Raw genomic sequence first — 18,975 nt, forward strand, 5'->3', positions numbered from 1 at the left:
GGGCGCGCTGGGGCTGCGCTGCGCCGCCGGCTCTGTGGCTTGCCGGCCGCGGGGAAGGTGCGGCAGGCGGTTCTGCGGCCCGGCACAGCCGGTTTGGGTTGCGGAAGGCGGGCGGGGGAGGAGCGCGGCGGGCGGGGCCTGGCGGCGGGCGGGGCTGGCGGGGCGGCCGGGCCATGCAGGGCGCAGAGCCGGCTAAGTCCTGCTGAGACCCGGCTTCGTGCGCCCAGGGGCGGCTAATGCCCCTCGCGCTCCCTACTCTGCTGCAACCGGGCCGCATCTGGACGGGGCGTCGCGCGGCGGAGCCGACGCCGGGTGAGCACAGACCGGGCCGGTGGGTTCCCGGGTGGGGAAATGTGCCGGGCCGAGTCGGGCGAGGTGGCGGTGCGGACCCCAGGTGGGGGGCGCGCCCTGCGGCGTTGTTTCCCGGACAGACGCACTGTTACGTTGCTGTCTAGGGGCGAGGGCGGTACGCGTGACCCCGGACAGGGGCCCGAGGGAACTGGTCACCCTCTTCTGGCCTCTTCTTGCCCCATCCGCCATCCTTCCAGGACAGGTTCCTGCCCCTCTGCTGTGGTGGTCTATGGGAGGCCAGAGATCTGAGGATCCTGGACCCTGGAGTTGGGGTTGAGGACTCTGCTTCAGTTCCCCCGCCCCCGGCTTTTGCTTTTCGCGAGGGGGCAGGGGAGATGGTGTCCCAGGGATTCTTGTGGTCCAGACCATTCCCTTATCCTGGCTTGGAGGCTCTCAGGCCATTTCACATTCGTGACCTTCATCTACTCCCAAGAACAGGAAAACCCGGAGAAAAACAGCCCCATCAGATGTCCCCTTGAGCAAGTCCTCAAAGATCCAGGAATAGAATCCAAGAGTCCTAGCTTAGCCCAGCCCCTGAAGCACAGTAAGTCGTTCGCCTTCCCCTAAGTCCCAGACCCCAAAGATTCATCCGAGTGTCTGTGTGTGTCTGTGTGTTGTGGGGTGGTATCTTCAAGGTCCTCCTCGCCTCCCTCAATCAGCTTTGCCCCCTGGGCGGTCACCTCTCAAGCACCTCCAGGCTCTAACTCGTTTTCTGGGTCGCCCTCTATCGACCAGCAGACGCACTGCGGTGCCTGAGCCTGTGGGCAGGGACCGAGCAGGGCATCTTTTCCAGGGAGCTGCCCCTTTGACTTGGCCTGGTCATCCACAGACCCTCCCTGGGTCTCTGGGTGAGGAGTCGAGCCAGATACTTTTTTTTTTTTTTTTGAGACAGAGTCTCGCTCTGTCTCCCAGGCTGGAGTGCAGTGGCACAATCTCGCCCCAGTGCAATCTCCGCCTCCCAGGTTCAAGCAATTCTTCTGCCTCAGCCTCCTGAGTAGCTGGGATTCCAGGTGTGTGCCACCATGCCTGGCTAATTTTTGTATTTTTAGTAGAGATGGGGTTTCGCCATCTTGGTCAGCGTGGTCTTGAACTCCTGACCTCGTGATCCGCCTGCCCTGGCCTCCCAAAGTGCTGGGATTACAGGTGTGAGCCCCCACTGCTGGTGAGCCAGAGGATCTTAGTCGATACCCACCCCCAGGCCATCTGGTTTATAGACCTTGGATGTCAGAAGAGGGAACTGTCCTGTTTTGGCTAGAAAAGCCTCTTAGAACACGTCTCCCTATACCCATTGCACAGAGGGCAGAGACTAAAGTCTAAAATGTGAAAGGGTCTTGCCCAAGGTCACTTGGAGAATGGTAGGCAGAGATGGGACTATGAGACAAGAACCAGCCTCCTGCTTCTCACTCTTGGAATTCCTCACCTCAAGTGCCAAGCCCCTAGCCTGCCCCTCCCAGGCCATGCCTGGAAAGGGACCCCTGTGGTCAGTCACCCAACTCAGTATGGCTAAGCCTTACCACAGGCTGTCCCCTTGGGATCACAGTGGCCTGGCTGTCTGGGCTGGGAGGTAGGAGACCTGGAGGGATGGGTGTTTGAGTCCACTAACTGCTCTGTGTCTGCAGGCCACAATGCTGCTTGGAGCCTCTCTAGTGGGGGTGCTGCTGTTCTCCAAGCTGGTGCTGAAACTGCCCTGGACCCAGGTGGGATTCTCCCTGCTGTTTCTCTACTTGGGATCTGGAGGCTGGCGCTTCATCCGGGTCTTCATCAAAACCATCAGGCGCGATATTTTGTGAGTACCTGGCCCAGCCTTTCCTGGGGTCTCTCACACTACAGTGAGCTTCTGGTCCCCCAAGTCTCCCCAGGCCAGACCTCATGGTCTCTACCAGCACAGGGCAGCTGAGCTGAGTTCCAGAACAGCAACCTCTGCTCCACACCCTTCCCCTGGCAATGGTACCTGGTACCTCCATCTCCAAGGTCAAAGTCTTTTCCCAGGGAATCTCCCTAACTTGAGGCTCCTAGGCTTTCGGCAGGCTTGGCCTAGGACATACATTGAACACCAAGTGTGTTGAGACATCTGCAAGGGGTCCTGAGGACTCTGTAAGTTTGTGAAAGGGTAAAGAGGAACCTTGGGGAAAGGCCCTGCCCTCAGGTTGGCAGGGGTGCAAGATGACACAGGGGGCACTGAGTTCTAGAGCAGGGCCCCTACTCAGATGTCTGGGATAACCTGCTCCCCAAAGAAAGCCAGGTATGCTCCAAGAGACATCCTGTACCAGAAATACTTATTCCCGCTTATTCTCTACTAGGTGCCAGGCTAGCTCTGGGGTCCAGAGAGGAATAAGGCAGACCCTATCTGCCAAGCTCAGATTGGTCAGGAGAAAGAAAGGGACACAGCACATCTGTAAACTGGCAGTCCCATGTGGGCAGAGACCCTGGTGCAGCGTTGCTCACTACTGTGTCCCAGCACCCAGTTCAGTGACCCACACCCAGCACAGGCAGCTCAGCATTTGTCAATCTGGGTTGATTACAAAAGAAGGCACGGAGCGGCACACCAGGAAGGGTGGTAATTGTGGGAGCACGGAGCAAGGAGAGACAGCCTCCAGCCAGGATCCTGGGAATCAGAGAAGGCCTCCTGGAGAAAAACTGGCTGTACTTGAGAGGTGCCTTAGTGGTGGTGGAAGGAGATGAGTCCTAACCAGAAGGCACAGCATCAGCAACGAAGCCATGGAGTCCAGGGCTGGGCGCAGTGGCTCACACCTGTAATCCTAGCACTTTGGGAGGCCGAAGTGACTGGATCACTTGACCTCAGGAGTTCGAGACCAACCTGGGCAACACGGCAAAACCCCGTCCCTACCAAAATACAAAAACATTAGCCAGGCACCGTGGTGTGCACCTGTGGTTCCAGCTACTTGGGAGGCTGAGGTTGGGAGCATCATCTGAACCTGGGAAGCGGAGGTTGCAGTGAGCTGACATTGCATCACTGCACTCCAACCTGGGTGACAGAGTGTGACCCCATCTCAAAAAAAAAAAAAAGGTGGCAGGAGTGGGATGTTGCCAAGTGATTCCACAAAGTTATTGAACATCTACTCTGCCTGGCACAGGACCCTGGGGACAGAGTGTTGTATAAGACAGAAGCCTATCCCAGCTAGGCTCACAGGGAGAAAGACTGGACAGACCAGTAAACTCATTCTTTATTTACTGTGGTCATGGTGGGTGGGGGGAGCAGCTGGACTGTGGGAGGCCCCAAACAAGGAGTTTGGACTTTTACAGGAAGTTCTGGAGACCTAGGAGGTTTCTGCTGGAGCAGCAGGCTGAGAGGGTAGGAGTTGAACTCTGGAGCCAGAGAGGCCTAGAGTTCAAATCTCAGCTTAGCCACCCTCCATCCATGAAGCTTTGAGCAGGCCACGGCACCACGAGAGCCTTGATTTCCTTCTGTGTGAGGGAAGATAGGAATCATACGAACTCTCAGTGTTACTGAGCGGCATCAGTAAGACGGTGCATGTTCCCAGCAGGAGCCGGGAGATGGAAGTGTTGTAGGGGATCTGGCTCATGAAGCATAGGCTGGCGAAGCAGCAGCCTGGGGTAGGGTGTCAGGACCCCTCACTCCCAACCATGGCAGGCACAGCGCCCTCTCTTGCTCACACACAGTGGTGGCTTGGTGCTCCTGAAGGTGAAGGCGAAGGTGCGACAGTGCCTGCGGGAGCGGCGGACGGTGCCCATTTTGTTTGCCTCTACCGTTCGGCGCCACCCCGACAAGACGGCCCTGATCTTCGAGGGCACAGATACCCACTGGACCTTCCGCCAGCTGGATGAGTACTCGAGCAGCGTAGCCAACTTCCTGCAGGCCCGGGGCCTGGCCTCGGGGGATGTGGCTGCCATCTTCATGGAGAACCGCAATGAGTTCGTGGGCCTGTGGCTGGGCATGGCCAAGCTCGGTGTGGAGGCGGCCCTCATCAACACCAACCTGCGGCGGGATGCCCTGCTCCACTGCCTCACCACCTCACGTGCACGGGCCCTTGTCTTTGGCAGCGAAATGGCCTCAGGTGAGCCCCAAACGGGTGAGGGACAAGCAGGAACTCCATGGGATCTTACACAGACTATGGCTCCCTTCCAGCCCTGCCAAGGCTGTGTGGTTAAGGACACAGAGTGGGGTCAGACAGCTTAGGCAGTGCCACGAGTAAACTGGAGATCCTGGGAAAGGGACTGATTTCTCTGAGCCTCAGTTTCTTCATCCGTAGTTCCTACTTCATACTGTTTTCAAAAAGGTACTTCAGATTGGGCATAATGGCTCACACCTGTAATCCCAGCACATTGGGAGGCCAAGGCAAGAGGATCCCTTGAGCCTAGGAGTTTGAGACCAGCCTAGGCAACATAGTAAGATCCTGTCTCTACTAAGAAACTTTTTTTGAGACAGGGTCTTGCTCTGTCACCCAGGCTGGAGTGCAATGGTGCAGTCACAGCTCACAGCAGCCTTGACCTCTTAGGCTCAAGCAATCCATCCACCTCAGCCTCGTGAGTAGCTGGGACCACAGACATGCACCACCATGCCTGGCTAAATTTTGCATTTTTTGTAGATACTCAGTTTTGTCATGTTGCCCAGGCTGGTCTCAGACTCTTAAGTTCAAGCAATCCACCCACCTCTGCCTCTCAAAGTGCTGGGATTATAGACATGAACCACCACACCTGGCCCACTAAAAAAGTTTTTAAAAAATTAGCTAGGCATGGTGACATGGACCTGTAGTCCCAGCTACTCAGTGGCTGAGGCAGGAGGATCACTTAAGACTAAGGTTGCCGGGCGCGGTGGCTCAAGCCTGTAATCCCAGCACTTTGGGAGGCCGAGACGGGCGGATCACTGGGTCAGGAGATCGAGACTATCCTGGCTAACACGGTGAAACCCCGTCTCTACTAAAAAATACAAAAAACTAGCCAGGCAAGGTGACGGGCGCCTATAGCCCCAGCTACTCAGGAGGCTGAGGCAGGAGAATGGCGTGAACCCAGGAGGCAGAGCTTGCAGTGAGCTGAGATCCGGCCACTGCACTCCAGCCTGGGGGAACAGAGCGAGACTCCGTCTCAAAAAAAAAAAAAAAAAAGACTAAGGTCAAGGCTGCAGTCAGTGGCGATTGTGCCACTTCACTCTAGCCTGGCAGACAGAGTGAGACCCTGTCTCAAAAAAAAAAAACAAAAAAATAAAAAAACGCCGGGTGCGGTGGCTCATGCCTGTAAATCCCAGCACTTTGGGAGGCCGAGGTGGGCAGATTTGAGATCAGGAGTTTGAGACCAGCCTGGCCAACATGGTGAAACCCGGTCTCTAATAAAAATGCAAAAAAAAACTAGCTGAGCATGGAGGTGTGCACCTGTAGTCCCAGCTACTCGGGAGACTGAAGTAGGAGAATCGCTTGAACCCAGGAGACAGAGGTTGCAGTGAGCCAGGATCACGTCACTGCGTTCCAGCCTGGGTGACAGAGAGAGGTTACGTCTCAAAAAAAAAAAAAAGATACTTTACCTGAAGCACTAGCAACATGGCTAATGTGAAGTGGCCCCTTAGTACAATGGTAATCATCCTGGTGACTAATTAGGCCATATCTGGCTCATCTGTATAATGGGAACAAAATTAATTCCCCACTGTCCTCACAGAGCCTGCATTTTTTTTGCTGCCACAATGGGCACCTGCAAAGTGCTGACACTGCTGCTTTCCAAGAGTAGCTCTAATCTCCATAAAGACCGGGGAAGGTAGGGATCTTGGTTTTATGGATGATGAGCCTGGGGTTCAGAGGGGTTTGTGAGGAGCTCACCCAAGGTCACACAGTTGGTAAGTGGCAGAACTGGGGTTTGATCTTCAGCTTGACCACAGTGCTCTGTTTTTCCTCCCCACACTGTTGTGTTTGTGAGATAATGAATGGGGAAGTCATTAGGATGCTGAAAGGGGGCCAGGCACGGTGGCTGATGCCTGTAATCCCAGCACTTTTGGAGGCTAAGGAGGGCAGGTCACTTGAGCTTGAGAGTTCAAGACCAGACTGGCCAACATGGTGAAACCCTGTTTTTACTAAAAATACAAAAATTAGCCAGGTGTGTGGTGGTGCAAGCCTGTAATCTCAGCTACTCAGGAGGCTGAGGCACAAGAATCACTTGAACCAAATGAGCCGAGATCATGCCACTGCACTCCAGCCTGGGCGACAGAGTGAAACTCTGTATTTTTTTTTTTTTTTTTTTTTTTTTGAGACGGAGTCTCGCTCTGTGGCCCAGGCTGGAGTGCAGAGGCGTGATCTCGGCTCACTGCAAGCTCTGCCTCCCGGGTTCATGCCATTCTCCTGCCTCAGCCTCCTGAGTAGCTGGGACTACAGGCGCCCATCACCACACCCGGCTAATTTTTTGTATTTTTAGTAGAGACGGGGTTTCACCGTGTTAACCAGGATGGTCTCGATCTGACCTCGTGATCTGCCTGCCTCGGCCTCCCAAAGTGCTGGGATTATAGGCGTGAGCCACGGCGCCCAGCCGAAACTCTGTCTTAAAAAAAAAAAACATGCTGAAAGGGGGCCAGGCACAGTGGCTCATGCCTGTAATCCCAGCACTTTGGGAGGCCAAGGCAGGAGAATCTCTTGAGCCCAGGAGTTCAAGACCTGCCTGGACAACATAGTGAGCCCCTGTCTCTATTTTAAAAAGCAAAAAAAAAAAAAAGAAGAAAGAAAAATAAAAATGGTGCTGAAAAGGGAGAGGGAAGAAGGCAGCCAGGGAAGAGGAGAGGGCTGGGCAAATCAAGAGGATGCCAGGGAGGTGGGGCCAAGCTGACCAGCGCTGCTCCATGTCTGGGCGGGTGGTTATGTGATGTCTGTGCAGCACACAGGGGAGCCTGAGAGAAGGTTCCCACTCTGGGAAGGGGATGGACAGCCACTGGCCTCTGACCCGCACTCCTCCCTTCTATCTGGTGCCCCACAGAGTAAGTAGTGCGGGACAGTGGGTGGGAGCCCAGACCTTGGTGTGAGGTAGAGCTGGCGTTGCATGCCAGGTCCAGCACATTCTAGCTGTGAGCAGGTCCTCTCATTCTCAGAGCCTCAATCTTCTCATCTGTAAGAGGGACTGTCATTGGTCCCTCCTTCCCAGGGCTGTGAGACCAGGGAATGCAGGTAAAGCGGGCCTACTCTGTGGTTAACCCGTGGCTAATAGAACCGTTGCTGGTGCCCCATCAGCACTGAAGGCCCAGTTGCTTCACTGCCTCTCCTGCCCAGCCAGTCTCCTCAGCAACATGGCCAGCCCTGCTGGGAGCAGAGGTCCTTGGCAACATGGGGTTTTCTGGCCTGCTGACTGCCCTGTCTCCCCACAGCCATCTGTGAGATCCATGCCAGCCTGGACCCCTCGCTCAGCCTCTTCTGCTCTGGCTCCTGGGAGCCCAATGGGGTGCCTACAAGCACAGAACACCTGGACCCTCTGCTGGAAGATGCTCCCAAGCACCTGCCCAGTTGCCCTGACAAGGGCTTCACAGGTGGGCTCCGTCCCCACCCCATAGAGGGGCGCTTACACGGGCCCTGGACAGAGCACTGGCCTCAGTGCCAGAAGGAGGCTTTTCTGGAAACTGGCCGTGTGCCTGGAACATGTCACATCACCTCCCTTTTTCCATCTGGAAAATGGTGACAGTAAACCTGGGCCAGTCCAGGGTTACTGTGAAGGTGGCATGAGCTGATGTGTGTCACAGTGCCAGATACAGGGCTGAGAACACAGGAGCTCACAAAGTCCAGTTTGATTTGTTGAACAAGCCTTCACTAATGCCTAATGTAGAATCCTGTGGACTCCAGGAACCTGCCTGGTCTGGGCTTTGTTGCAGTTGGGTGGGAGGGTGGGTGAGGAGCAAGACCCTTTGAATATTCATCAAGTGCCTCTTCAGTGCAGGACACCTCGGGATCTCCAGCTGTGATCCTCTCCCAGGACTGTGCTGCCTCCCTGACCCCGCCTCCAGGCAGCCTCCCTGAGCCTCTCACCCCTCTTCTTTTATACTGTAGCCTACCTGGTTCTTCTGCTCTCCTCATTCCCTTTCCTGTGAAGCCACATTGCCTGGTGGCTCAGAGCTTGGGCTATCGAGTCAGATCCCAGTTTATATCCTGGCTCTACTGCTTCCTTTGTGTGAACCCTGACACTTGCCCTGCCCTTGGAGCCTCAGTTCCCACAGCCATAAAACTGGGGACAGTAACAGAACCTACTCTATGGGTGGCTTTGAGGGTTGAAAAAAATACAGTGGGGCCAGTCCTGAAGCTAGGGTATGGCAGGAGGGGCTCAGTTACTGGTCATTGTCATCAGCACTGTTTAACTTCTCTCTTGTACGTGAATCTGGTCTCTTGGGTGCATTTGTCAGCTACTTCAGGGCAGGGACTCTGGCTGGGTTGCCCCGGTGCCCTCATAGTGCCTAGGGCTGGCAAACAGCAGGCAGCCAGAGAGCGTGAGGTGTCTTGGCAGGCGTTCTAAGCATGTGGAGTCTTCCTGTGGAGGTCCTGACCTCCAGGGAACCTCAAGTCTGGTAGGGCCAAGCCTCGCATAGAAACTCTAGTGTGGCAGTCCCGGTGGAGGGCTGCAGAGTGGGGCAGATCAATGCTCAGCAGTGCGGAAGCTACTCAACACCCCACTTCCCGCAGCTAACCTCCCTGTGCTCTATGACTTGGGGCAGGTGTCACCTTTATCGGGAAGCCTACCTGGCACCAGCTCCCCTCCTGCAAGCCTGGGCCGAATGTGGCTACTGGGTTTCGACAGGTCCTGTGGCCTCCCTTGGCACTTGCTGCTTAGTATTGGAATTGCCTGTGTCCTCATCTGACTGTTCCACTGAGCTGTGACTGCCAAGAGGGCCAGGCCCATGCCCGTCGTGCTCACTTATGTCTCTCTCCCCACAGGGCCTAGCACAGAGCAAGGGCCCAGGAAATATTTGTTGGAATGGATGCTGGTGTTGGAGCTGAGTGGTATCTGAGGTCATCAGAACAGGCTTCCTGGCAAGGGTGTGATGGGAACAGGTGTTGAAGGGTGCACACCTGCAGGTGTCCGTCTGTGTGACCCTGTGCCCAGCCCTGAGCTGCGCCCGACAGCCACTCGCATCTGTTTTCTTTAGATAAACTGTTCTACATCTACACATCGGGCACCACAGGGCTGCCCAAGGCCGCCATCGTGGTGCACAGCAGGTAAGGAAGGGGCAGGTGCCCAGGGTGGGGTAGGCACAGGCAGGGCTGGGGAGCCTCCTCCTGCCTTTTCAGGGCCCACTCAGCCCTCGGCCCTGTGCCCTCCCAGGTATTACCGCATGGCTGCCCTGGTGTACTATGGATTCCGCATGCGGCCCAATGACATCATCTATGACTGCCTCCCCCTCTACCACTCAGCAGGTAACTCTAGGGCTGTCACTCAGCCTCCAGCATCTGCCAGGTCTCCAGGAACCCCACCCCTGTCAGGCAGTGTGCTGCAGTACACACACACAGCTTTGGACCAAGTGCGGTGACTCACACCTGTAATCCCAGCACTTTGGGAGGCCAAGGCGGGCGGATCACTTGAGGCCAGGAGTTCGAGACCAGCCTGGCCAACATGGCGAAACCCCATCTCTACTAAAAATACAAAAATTAACTGGGTGTGGTGACATGTGCCTGTAATCCCAGCTACCTGTGAGGCTGAGGCACGAGAATTGCTTGAACCTGGGAGGCAGAGGTTGCAGTGAGCTGAGATCACGCCACTGCACTCCAGCCTGGGCAACAGAGCGAGACAGTGTCTCAAAAAAAATAAAAATAGGCCAGGTGCAGTGGCTCACACCTGTAATCCTAGCACTTTGGGAGGCCAACGCAAGCGCATCACAAGGTCAGGAGTTCGAGACCAACCTGGTCAACGTGGTGAAACCCCGTCTCTACTAAAAGTACAAAAAACAACTGGGATTAGTGGCAGGCGCCTGTAATCCCAGCTACTCGGGAGGCTACGCAGGAGAATGGTTTGAACCCAGGAGGCACAGGTTGCAATGAGCCTAGATCGCGCCATTGCACACCAGCCTGGGTGACAGGGCAAGACTCTGTCTCAAAATAAATAAATATACTTAATTTAATTTAAAAATAAACAGGATTAGCCAGGCGTGGTGCACATGCCTGTGGTCTCAGCTACTGGGGAGGCTGAGACAGAATCACTTGAGCCCGGGAGTTTAAGGCCAGCCTGGGCAACATGGTGAGACCTGTCTCTAGAAAAATTTTGTTTTAGGCAGGGCACAGTGGCTGACACCTGTAATCCCAGCACTTTCGGAGGCCGAGGCAGGCGGATCACGAGGTCAGGAGATGGAGACCATTCTAGCTAACACAGTGAAACCCCATCTCTACTAAAAATACAAAAAAAAAAAAAAAAAGTAGTCGGGCATGGTGGCGGGCGCCTGTAGTCCCAGCTACTCGGGAGGATGAGGCAGGAGAATGGCGTGAAACCAGGAGGCAGAGCTTGCAGTGAGCCGAGATGGCGTCACTGCACTCCAGCCTGGGCGACAGAGTGAGACTCTGTCTCAAAAAAAAAGAAAGAAAAAAGTTGTTTTAAATTGAAAAAAGTATGAGCACAGCAGCCTCACAGTGTGTGTGGCAGTGTCCCACGGAGCATCTGGGCCTGTCTCATTTCAGTTTGTTTCCCCAGATATGCATGGCATTGCTGCTGTTTGTAGGGGCTTACAGGAAGACAACTTGAATAAATATAGCTCCTGGCCTCCACGTGCTTACAGTCGGGTGTATATGTGAGTGTAGGAGAGGGGCAGGGACAAGAGTGCAGCACCAGGAAGAGCCTGGGGATGGAAGCCGGGGAGGCTTCTTGGAGGAGGGCACCCAAGGCAGGCAGATGTGAGGTACAGAAGCCTGCAGGGCAGCGCAGGCCTGCCTGGCTGGATGGCAGTATCGCTGGTCTGGGGAGGGTCTTCATCTCCCTGACCCTCAGGGGCCATCCCTCCGCCTCCAGGAAACATCGTGGGGATCGGGCAGTGCCTGCTGCATGGCATGACGGTGGTGATTCGGAAGAAATTCTCAGCCTCCCGGTTCTGGGATGATTGTATCAAGTACAAGTGCACGGTGAGCGAGAGTGGGAAGGGTGAACTGTCCCTTTCCCCTCGTTACCCTCTTCCCAACTACACTTCGGGGCATCTATCTTACAGCTGAGGTGGCCCGTCATTCCAAAGGGCTCATTTGTGGCAAAGTCCCCATTGTTCAGATGGGGAGACTGAGACCTGGAGAGTGAAAGGATGGCATGGCCAGCCCCTGGGGAGAGTAGGAGCTTGAGGGATCAGGAGAATCCTAGTGTAGTGAGGGCAGCCTCTGGAGCCTCGAATCACACCAAGTTCACCCCCAGATTGTGCAGTACATTGGTGAACTGTGCCGCTACCTCCTGAACCAGCCACCGAGGGAGGCAGAAAACCAGCACCAGGTTCGCATGGCACTAGGCAACGGCCTCCGGCAGTCCATCTGGACCAACTTTTCCAGCCGCTTCCACATACCCCAGGTGGCTGAGTTCTATGGGGCCACGGAGTGCAACTGTAGCCTGGGCAACTTCGACAGCCAGGTGCGGCCAGGTTGGGGACGGGCGAGGCCGCTGCAGGGATGGCCCATGGAAGGCACTGGACGCAGAGGGGAGGGCAGAGTTCCAGCGTGAGATTGTGGGTGCTGGAGTCCCACATTGTCCAGTTTTGGGCCCATGGTGAGAGAGCCCAGGCCCAAGTCTTGGCCTTCGCAGGTGGGGGCCTGTGGCTTCAACAGCCGCATCCTGTCCTTCGTGTACCCCATCCGGTTGGTACGTGTCAACGAGGACACCATGGAGCTGATCCGGGGGCCCGATGGCATCTGCATTCCCTGCCAGCCAGGTCTGTCACTTGGGGGTCAGAGAGGGAGGAATTGGCCTGGGAAGGAAGGAATCCAGGTGTGTGTGGATGGGAAGCCCTTTTCTGACCAGTGGCCATCAGTTAGCTCTGCTCCTAGGGCTACAAGTTACTCATTTCTTTGTGTATCCATCCATTCATTCGTTCACCGTTCTATCTGTCCATCAGTCCATTCATTCATTTTCATTCATTCATTCTTTTTTTTTTTTTTTTGGTTGAGATGAAGTCTCACTGTCGCCCAGGCCGGAGTGTAGTGGCATGAGCTTGGCTCACTCTAACCTCTGCCTCCTGGGTTCAAGCAATTCTCTTGTCTCATCCTCCTGAGTAGGTGGAATTACAGGCTCACGCCACCATGCCTGGCTAGTTTTTCTATTTTCAATAGAGATGGGCTTTCACCATGTTGGCCAGGTTGGTGTCGAACTCCTGACCTCAAGTGATCCACCCACCTTGGCCTCCCAAAATGTTAGTATTACAGATGTGAGCCACCATGCCCAGCCTCATTCATTCATTTTCATATTGACTCCAAATGACCCTGAGTCCAGGCTGCTTGAGATTTATCCTGGCTCAGCTCCCTAGCTCTGTGTCATGGCGAGTATTCAGCCTCTCTGTGCCTAAGTCCCCTTATCTACAAACTGTGCCCATGGCAGCACCCGCCCGTGGGGCTGGCCTGAGGATTATGTTTGGTAAAGAACATAAAACTCTGAGTGGGGCCTGGCATGGAGCAGGGGCTTGGGGCACTGGCTTCGTTAGGCTGTCCCCAAGGAGCCTGACCTATGTTCATCTTCCCATCAGTTTCAAGAACAGACATCGCTGGCTCAGTTTGTCCGAACTGCCAAGATGAGCTCTTGGGCTGGGGGAGGTGGGGCATTTCTGTGGCAAGCAGCGTAACTCAAATCAGATCAAGACGCAGAGTATAGGCTGGGAGTGTTGGCTCACACCTGGAATCCCAGCACTTTGGGAGGCTGAGGTGGGCGGACCTGAGGTCAGGAGTTCGAGACCAGCCTGGCAAACAGGATGAAACCCATCTCTACTAAAAAATTTTTTAAAAAAATTAGTGGGATGGCTGGGTGCGGTGGCTCAAGCCTGTAATCCCAGCACTTTGGGAGGCTGAGATGGGCGGATCACGAGGTCAGGAGATTGAGACCTTCCTGGCTAACACAGTGAAACCCCGTCTCTACTAAAAATAATACAAAAAACTAGCAGGGCGAGGTGGCGGGCGCCTGTAGTTCCAGCTACTCGGGAGGCTGAGGCAGGAGAATGGCGTGAACCCGGGAGGCGGAGCTTGCAGTGAGCCCAGAACGCGCCACTGCACTCCAGCCTGGGCGACGGAGCAAGACTCCGTCTCAAAAAAAAAAAAAAAAAAAAAAAATTAGTGGGGCGTGTTGGCGTGCGCCTGTAGTCTCAGCTACTCGGGAGGCTGAGGCAGGAGAATTGCTTGAACCCAGGAGGTGGAGGTTGCAGTGAGCCAAGATGGCACCACTGCACTCCAGCCTGGGCAACAAGAGCGAAACATAGTTTCAAAAAAAAAAAAAAAACGACGCAGGGTACACCTGGTGACGGGACGGGTGGGAGAGGCTGCCTAGGGCAGATCCAACCCTGCCTTCCCCACCCCAGGTGAGCCGGGCCAGCTGGTGGGCCGCATCATCCAGAAGGACCCCCTGCGCCGCTTCGATGGCTACCTCAACCAGGGCGCCAACAACAAGAAGATTGCCAAGGACGTCTTCAAGAAGGGGGACCAGGCCTACCTTACTGGTGGGTCCCCAGCCCTTCATAGCCCCTTCCTGAGGGTTGGGGGAGGAGGGGACCTTCTCCCACCTCCAGAGGACACCTTCCCAGGACTCCCCCAGTCCTGGCCCTTGTGGTCAAACAAATCCTTGGGCTCCAGCAAAGCCTCCCTGGTTTGAGCCCTGGACTCCGAGCTGGCCAGGCCCAGCCCTGCTTCATCCGGCCCCTCCCTAGGTGATGTGCTGGTGATGGACGAGCTGGGCTACCTGTACTTCCGAGACCGCACTGGGGACACGTTCCGCTGGAAAGGTGAGAACGTGTCCACCACCGAGGTGGAAGGCACACTCAGCCGCCTGCTGGACATGGCTGACGTGGCCGTGTATGGTGTCGAGGTGCCAGGTATGTGCAGGCAGACGCAAGGTGTGGGTGGGGAGGCATCATCCAGGGGCACCACCAGCTGCTCAGTGTCTACCCTGCCACCCCCAGGAACCGAGGGCCGGGCCGGAATGGCTGCCGTGGCCAGCCCCACTGGCAACTGTGACCTGGAGCGCTTTGCTCAGGACTTGGAGAAGGAACTGCCCCTGTATGCGCGCCCCATCTTCCTGCGCATCCTGCCTGAGCTGCACAAAACAGGTGTGTCCCGCCCCTGCTCTAGCTCTCGGATCCCAGGTCCCTTCCTGTTTCCTTCTGGAGAGACCCGGTTGGCTGTCATTTGACCTCTGCACACAGCCTGGCCGGGCAGTTGGTAAAGTGACCTGCCCATGTAGAGGTGAGCAGACGGGGCCAGCAGAGAGGACACACATTGTTCCTTAGTAGAACAAATATTAGGTGCCAGGCACTGCGCTAAGCCTCAGGATACGGGTGGTGAGCTCTGACAGGACGTTTGCCTTCTTGGAGTCTTAGAGCAGGAGAGTGGCTGGCCTAGGACAAGGCATTCCAAAGGTAAAGAATGGACCACATAATCTGTCATGAGATTAGAGTTAAACAGATAAAAAGAAGAAAAATGAACCACAGAGCAAGCTGATAGGAAAGCAAAAAGGAGGACGCTTGGGATGAGTAGAAGGCTCCTCTGAGGAGGGGATGGTTCAGCTGAGAGCTGAAATATGGGGGTGGGAGGCACTCTAGGCTGCAGGAATAGACACTGTAAAGCCACTAAAGCAGGAAGGAGCTTGGGTGCTCGAGGAATGAAAGGGGGCCGCCAAGGCTGAAGCCAAGTGAGAGGGGCAGGCAGTGGCATTGAAGTGGGAGAGAAGCCAGCAGGGGCCGGAAGTCCAGGGCCTTGCAGTCCAGGACAGGAGTCGGGACTGTCCCGGGGGTAGTAGGGAGCCACAGAAGCATCTCAGCAAGGCTGGGTGTGGTGGCTCATGCCTGTAGTTCCAACACTTTGGGAGGCCAAGGCAGACAGATCACTTGAGGTCAGGAGTTTGAGACCAGCCTGGCCAACATGGCAAAACCCCGTCTCTACTAAATACACAAAAATTAGCTGGCCGGGCGCGGTGGCTCACGCCTGTAATCCCAGCACTTTGGGAGGCCGAGGTGGGCGAATCATTTGAGGTCAGGAATTCAAGGCCAGCCAGGCCAACATGGTGAAATTCCATCTCTACTAAAAATACAAAAAAAAATAAAAAATTTAGGCTGGGCACGGTGGCTCACACCTGTAGTCTCAGCATTTTGGGAGGCCAAGGCAGATGGATTGCCTGAGCTCAGGAGTTGGAGACCACCCAGGGCAACATGGTGAAACCCTTTCTCTACCAAAAATACAAAAAAATTAGCCAGATATGGTGGTGGGTGCCTATAGTCCCAGCTACTTGGGAGGCTGAAGCAGAAGAATAGCTTGAGCCCTGAGGTGGAGGTTGCAGTGAGCCGAGATCGCACCACTGCACTCCAACTTGGGCTACAGAGTGAGACTCTGTCTCAAAAAAAAAAAAAAAAATGTAGCCAGGCATAGTGGCAGCCACCTGTAATCCCCGCTACCTGGGAGGCTGAGGCATCAGAATCACTTGAACCTGGGAGGTGGAGGTTGCCGTAAACCGAGACCATGCCACTGCACTCCAGCCTGGGAGACAGAGTAAGACTCTGTCTCAATATATTAAAAAAAAAAAAAAAAAAAATTAGCCAGGCATGGTGGTGCATACCTGTAATCCCAGCGACTCAGGAGGCTGAGACAGGAGAATAGCTTGAACCCAGGAGACCTAGGAGGCACAGGTTGCAATGAGCTGAGATCACGCCACCGCACTCCAGCCTGGGCAACAGAGTGACACTCTGTCTCAAAAAAAAAAAAAAGAATCTCGCTGGGCACGGTTGCTCAAGCCTGTAATCCCAGCACTTTGGGAGGCCGAGGCGGGCGGATCACAAGGTCAGGAGATCGAGACCATCCTGGCTAACACGGTGAAACCCCGTCTCTACTAAAAATACAAAAAACTAGCCGAGCAAGGTGGCGGGCGCCTGTAGTCCCAGCTACTCGGGAGGCTGAGGCCGGAGAATGGCGTAAACACAGGAGGCGGAGCTTGCAGTGAGCTGAGATCGCGCCACTGCACTCCATCCTGGGGGACAGAGCGAGACTCCGTCTCAAAAAAAAAAAAAAAAAGGAATCTCAGCAGGTGGGAACCTGGTCAGACTCATGCTCTAGAAAGCTCTCTGGCTGCTGTGTATGGAGTGGGAGAGGATTGCAGGCAGCCCTGAGGGAGCTGGGAGACGAGGGAGGGCTGGTTGCAGTTGTCCAGGTGGGAGGTGGGCCCCGGGCCTGCAGTCGCCCACAGGACAGCACCATCTTTCTATCTGTTGGCCCATTGGTGGCTCTCAAGAGTTCCCTGGTGGGCAGGAAATGCTGAGGCTCATGCCCATACCTGCCCATGCTTTCCTCAGCCCTTGGTGCCCCTTCTGAGCACCCCCTGGCTGCTCACCCTTGGAGCACATTTCCCTGGCCACCTCCCATGTTGTCATCATGTCAGTCCTGCCTTGATGGTGGACACTCCCTAGTCAGTGTGGCTTCTGCCAGACAGTGGGTACCTGGAGTGCCTAAAGCATTGGGGAGGGTTTAGGACTTCAGTGTGGTTCTGAAGGATGGAGACACTGTGGCCAGGCTAATGGCCAAGACCAGGAGCTTCCAGAGGATTGGGCAGCACCACACTTCTGGCCAGGACAGGCAGGGAGGCTCTCAGACCTTGTGTTTCAGATGCGCTTTGCTGCAGAACAAACCACCCCCAAACTTACTTGCCCCAAAATGGCTTGAAGCAGCCACTTCATTTATTCATAATTCTGTGGGCAAGCAATGTAGGGGTTAAGTGCAGCTGAGCAGTTCTCTTTTTGACCTTGCTTTGGGGTCACTGAAAGAGCTGTCATCACTTAGTAACTTAGCTGGGGCAGGAGGCAGTTAGATGGCCTCACCCAGGTGTCTGGCTCTCGACTGCTTGCTTCTGCAGCACTGTCCAACAGAACCTTCTGCGGCGATGGAAATGTTCTAGGTTTCTGCTGTCCAACACAATAGCTACTAGCCTGGCAGTGCTACTGAACACTTGAAAGGTGGCTGCTGGCTGGATGCCGTGGCTCACGCCTGTAATATCAACACTTTGGGGTTAAATTTTGTTGAATTTAAATTTATTTATTTATTTATTTGAGATGGAGTCTTGCTCTGTTGCCCAGGCTGGAGTGCAGTGGCGTAATCTCAGCTCACTGCAACCTTTGCCTCCTGGGTTCAAGTGATTCTCCTGCCTCAGCCTCCCCAGTAGCTGGGATTACAGGCACGTGCCACCACACCTGGCTAATTTTTGTATTTTTTTTTTTATTGGAGATGGGGTTTTGACATGTTGGCCATGCTGGTCTCGAACTCCTGGCCTCCCAAAGTGCTGGGATTACAGGCGCGAGCCACCATGCCCGGCCTTATTTAATAATTGAAATGTAGATAGCCACATGAGGTCATACTGGACAGCGCCAGTCTGGGCACTCACCTGGGATGGCTCATCTCTGTTCCACATGGCCTCTCACCCTTTGGAAGGCTAGACTAGCCCCAGGGCACCCCTAAGTGGGTAGAGGTGGAAGATGCAAGGTCCCCCGAGGCCTAGACTCACCCGGAACTCCTACAACATTGTGTTTACCACCTTCTGTTGGTTAAAGCAGGTTGTAAAGCCAGTCCAGATTGAGGCCAGTGGAGGTTGAAAAAGAGCTCTTGCCAGAAGTGCCAAAGCCACATAGCAGAGGTGTGTGTGTGTACAGGGAGGGGAGGAACCTGTAGCCATTTCTGGTAGTCTGTCTCATCCAGGTTCCAACCCCACTTCTACCACCCTGAGCATCAGTCTTCTCATCTGTACAGGATTAATACCATTGATTGAAAGATGTGGCCAGGCGTGGCAGCTCATGCTTGTAATGCTAGCACTTTGGGAGGCTGGGGCGGGTGGATTGCTTGAGCCCAGGAGTTCAAGATCTGCGTGGGCAACATGGCGAAACCCTGTCTCTACAAGAAATACAAAACTTGGCCAGGCGCAGTGGCTCACGCCTGTAATCCCAGCACTTTGGGAGGTCGAGGAGGGTGGATCACCTGAGGTCAGGAGTTCGAGACAAACCTGACCAACATGGTGAAACCCTGTCTCTACTAAAAATACAAAAAATTACCTGGGCGTGGTGGTGGGCGCCTATAATCCCAGCTACTTGGGAGGTTGAGGCAGGTGAATCGCTTGAACTCGGGAGGCAGAGGTTGCAGTGAGCCAGGATCGAGCCACTGCACTCCAGCCCTGGTGACAGTGCAAGACTCCGTCTCCAAAAAAAAAAAATAAAGAGAGAAATACAAAACTTAGCCAGGCACAGTGGTGAACACCTATAGTCCTGGCTACTTGGGAGGCTGAGGTAGGAGGATCACTTGAGCCCGGGAGGTGGAGGTTGCAGTGAGTTGAGATAGCATCATTTCACTCCAGCCTGGGTGATAGAGCGAGACCCTGTCTCAATAAAAAAGAAAAAAATACCATGAATACTTTATATACAAGTAAGAAAATATGTGCTGCTGATTTTACTAGTTCAGAGATGTTAAAATCTGCAAGCACGTCCATGTTAGAATCCAGAGGATACGGTTGAGC

The 18,975-nt window shown here is 54.7% G+C and overlaps 1 protein-coding gene and 1 long non-coding RNA gene across 6 annotated transcripts in view; one reads left to right on the plus strand and one right to left on the minus strand.

Moving 5' to 3' along the window:
* The window catches only part of LOC105463981 (solute carrier family 27 member 4), a 20,284-nt gene continuing 1,309 nt past the window's right edge, over positions 1–18,975 (plus strand). The window contains exons 1-13 of one of the 4 annotated variants that reach the window (XM_011711533.3): positions 173–312; positions 790–895; positions 1,971–2,137; positions 3,994–4,388; positions 7,664–7,822; positions 9,428–9,497; positions 9,604–9,695; positions 11,275–11,384; positions 11,662–11,871; positions 12,043–12,169; positions 13,799–13,936; positions 14,144–14,308; positions 14,396–14,542. In XM_011711533.3, the coding sequence (XP_011709835.2) occupies positions 1,977–2,137; positions 3,994–4,388; positions 7,664–7,822; positions 9,428–9,497; positions 9,604–9,695; positions 11,275–11,384; positions 11,662–11,871; positions 12,043–12,169; positions 13,799–13,936; positions 14,144–14,308; positions 14,396–14,542 (1,774 nt within the window). In that variant the 5' untranslated portion in view covers positions 173–312; positions 790–895; positions 1,971–1,976. Of the gene's footprint in view, positions 313–338; positions 896–1,970; positions 2,138–3,993; positions 4,389–7,663; positions 7,823–9,427; positions 9,498–9,603; positions 9,696–11,274; positions 11,385–11,661; positions 11,872–12,042; positions 12,170–13,798; positions 13,937–14,143; positions 14,309–14,395; positions 14,543–18,975 lie in introns of those variants that run through there. The other 3 variants (XM_011711532.3, XM_011711534.3, XM_011711531.3) reach the window with 3 other exon arrangements.
* The window catches only part of LOC112423503 (uncharacterized), a 13,059-nt gene continuing 11,411 nt past the window's right edge, over positions 17,328–18,975 (minus strand). Inside the window, exon 3 of one of the 2 annotated variants that reach the window (XR_011612881.1) lies at positions 17,328–17,462. This is a non-coding gene — a long non-coding RNA (uncharacterized lncRNA). The remainder of the gene's footprint in view (positions 17,463–18,975) is intronic. The other variant, XR_011612882.1, reaches the window with a different exon arrangement.

Source organism: Macaca nemestrina, chromosome 14, assembly GCF_043159975.1.
Source record: "Macaca nemestrina isolate mMacNem1 chromosome 14, mMacNem.hap1, whole genome shotgun sequence".
NCBI lineage: Eukaryota > Metazoa > Chordata > Mammalia > Primates > Cercopithecidae > Macaca > Macaca nemestrina.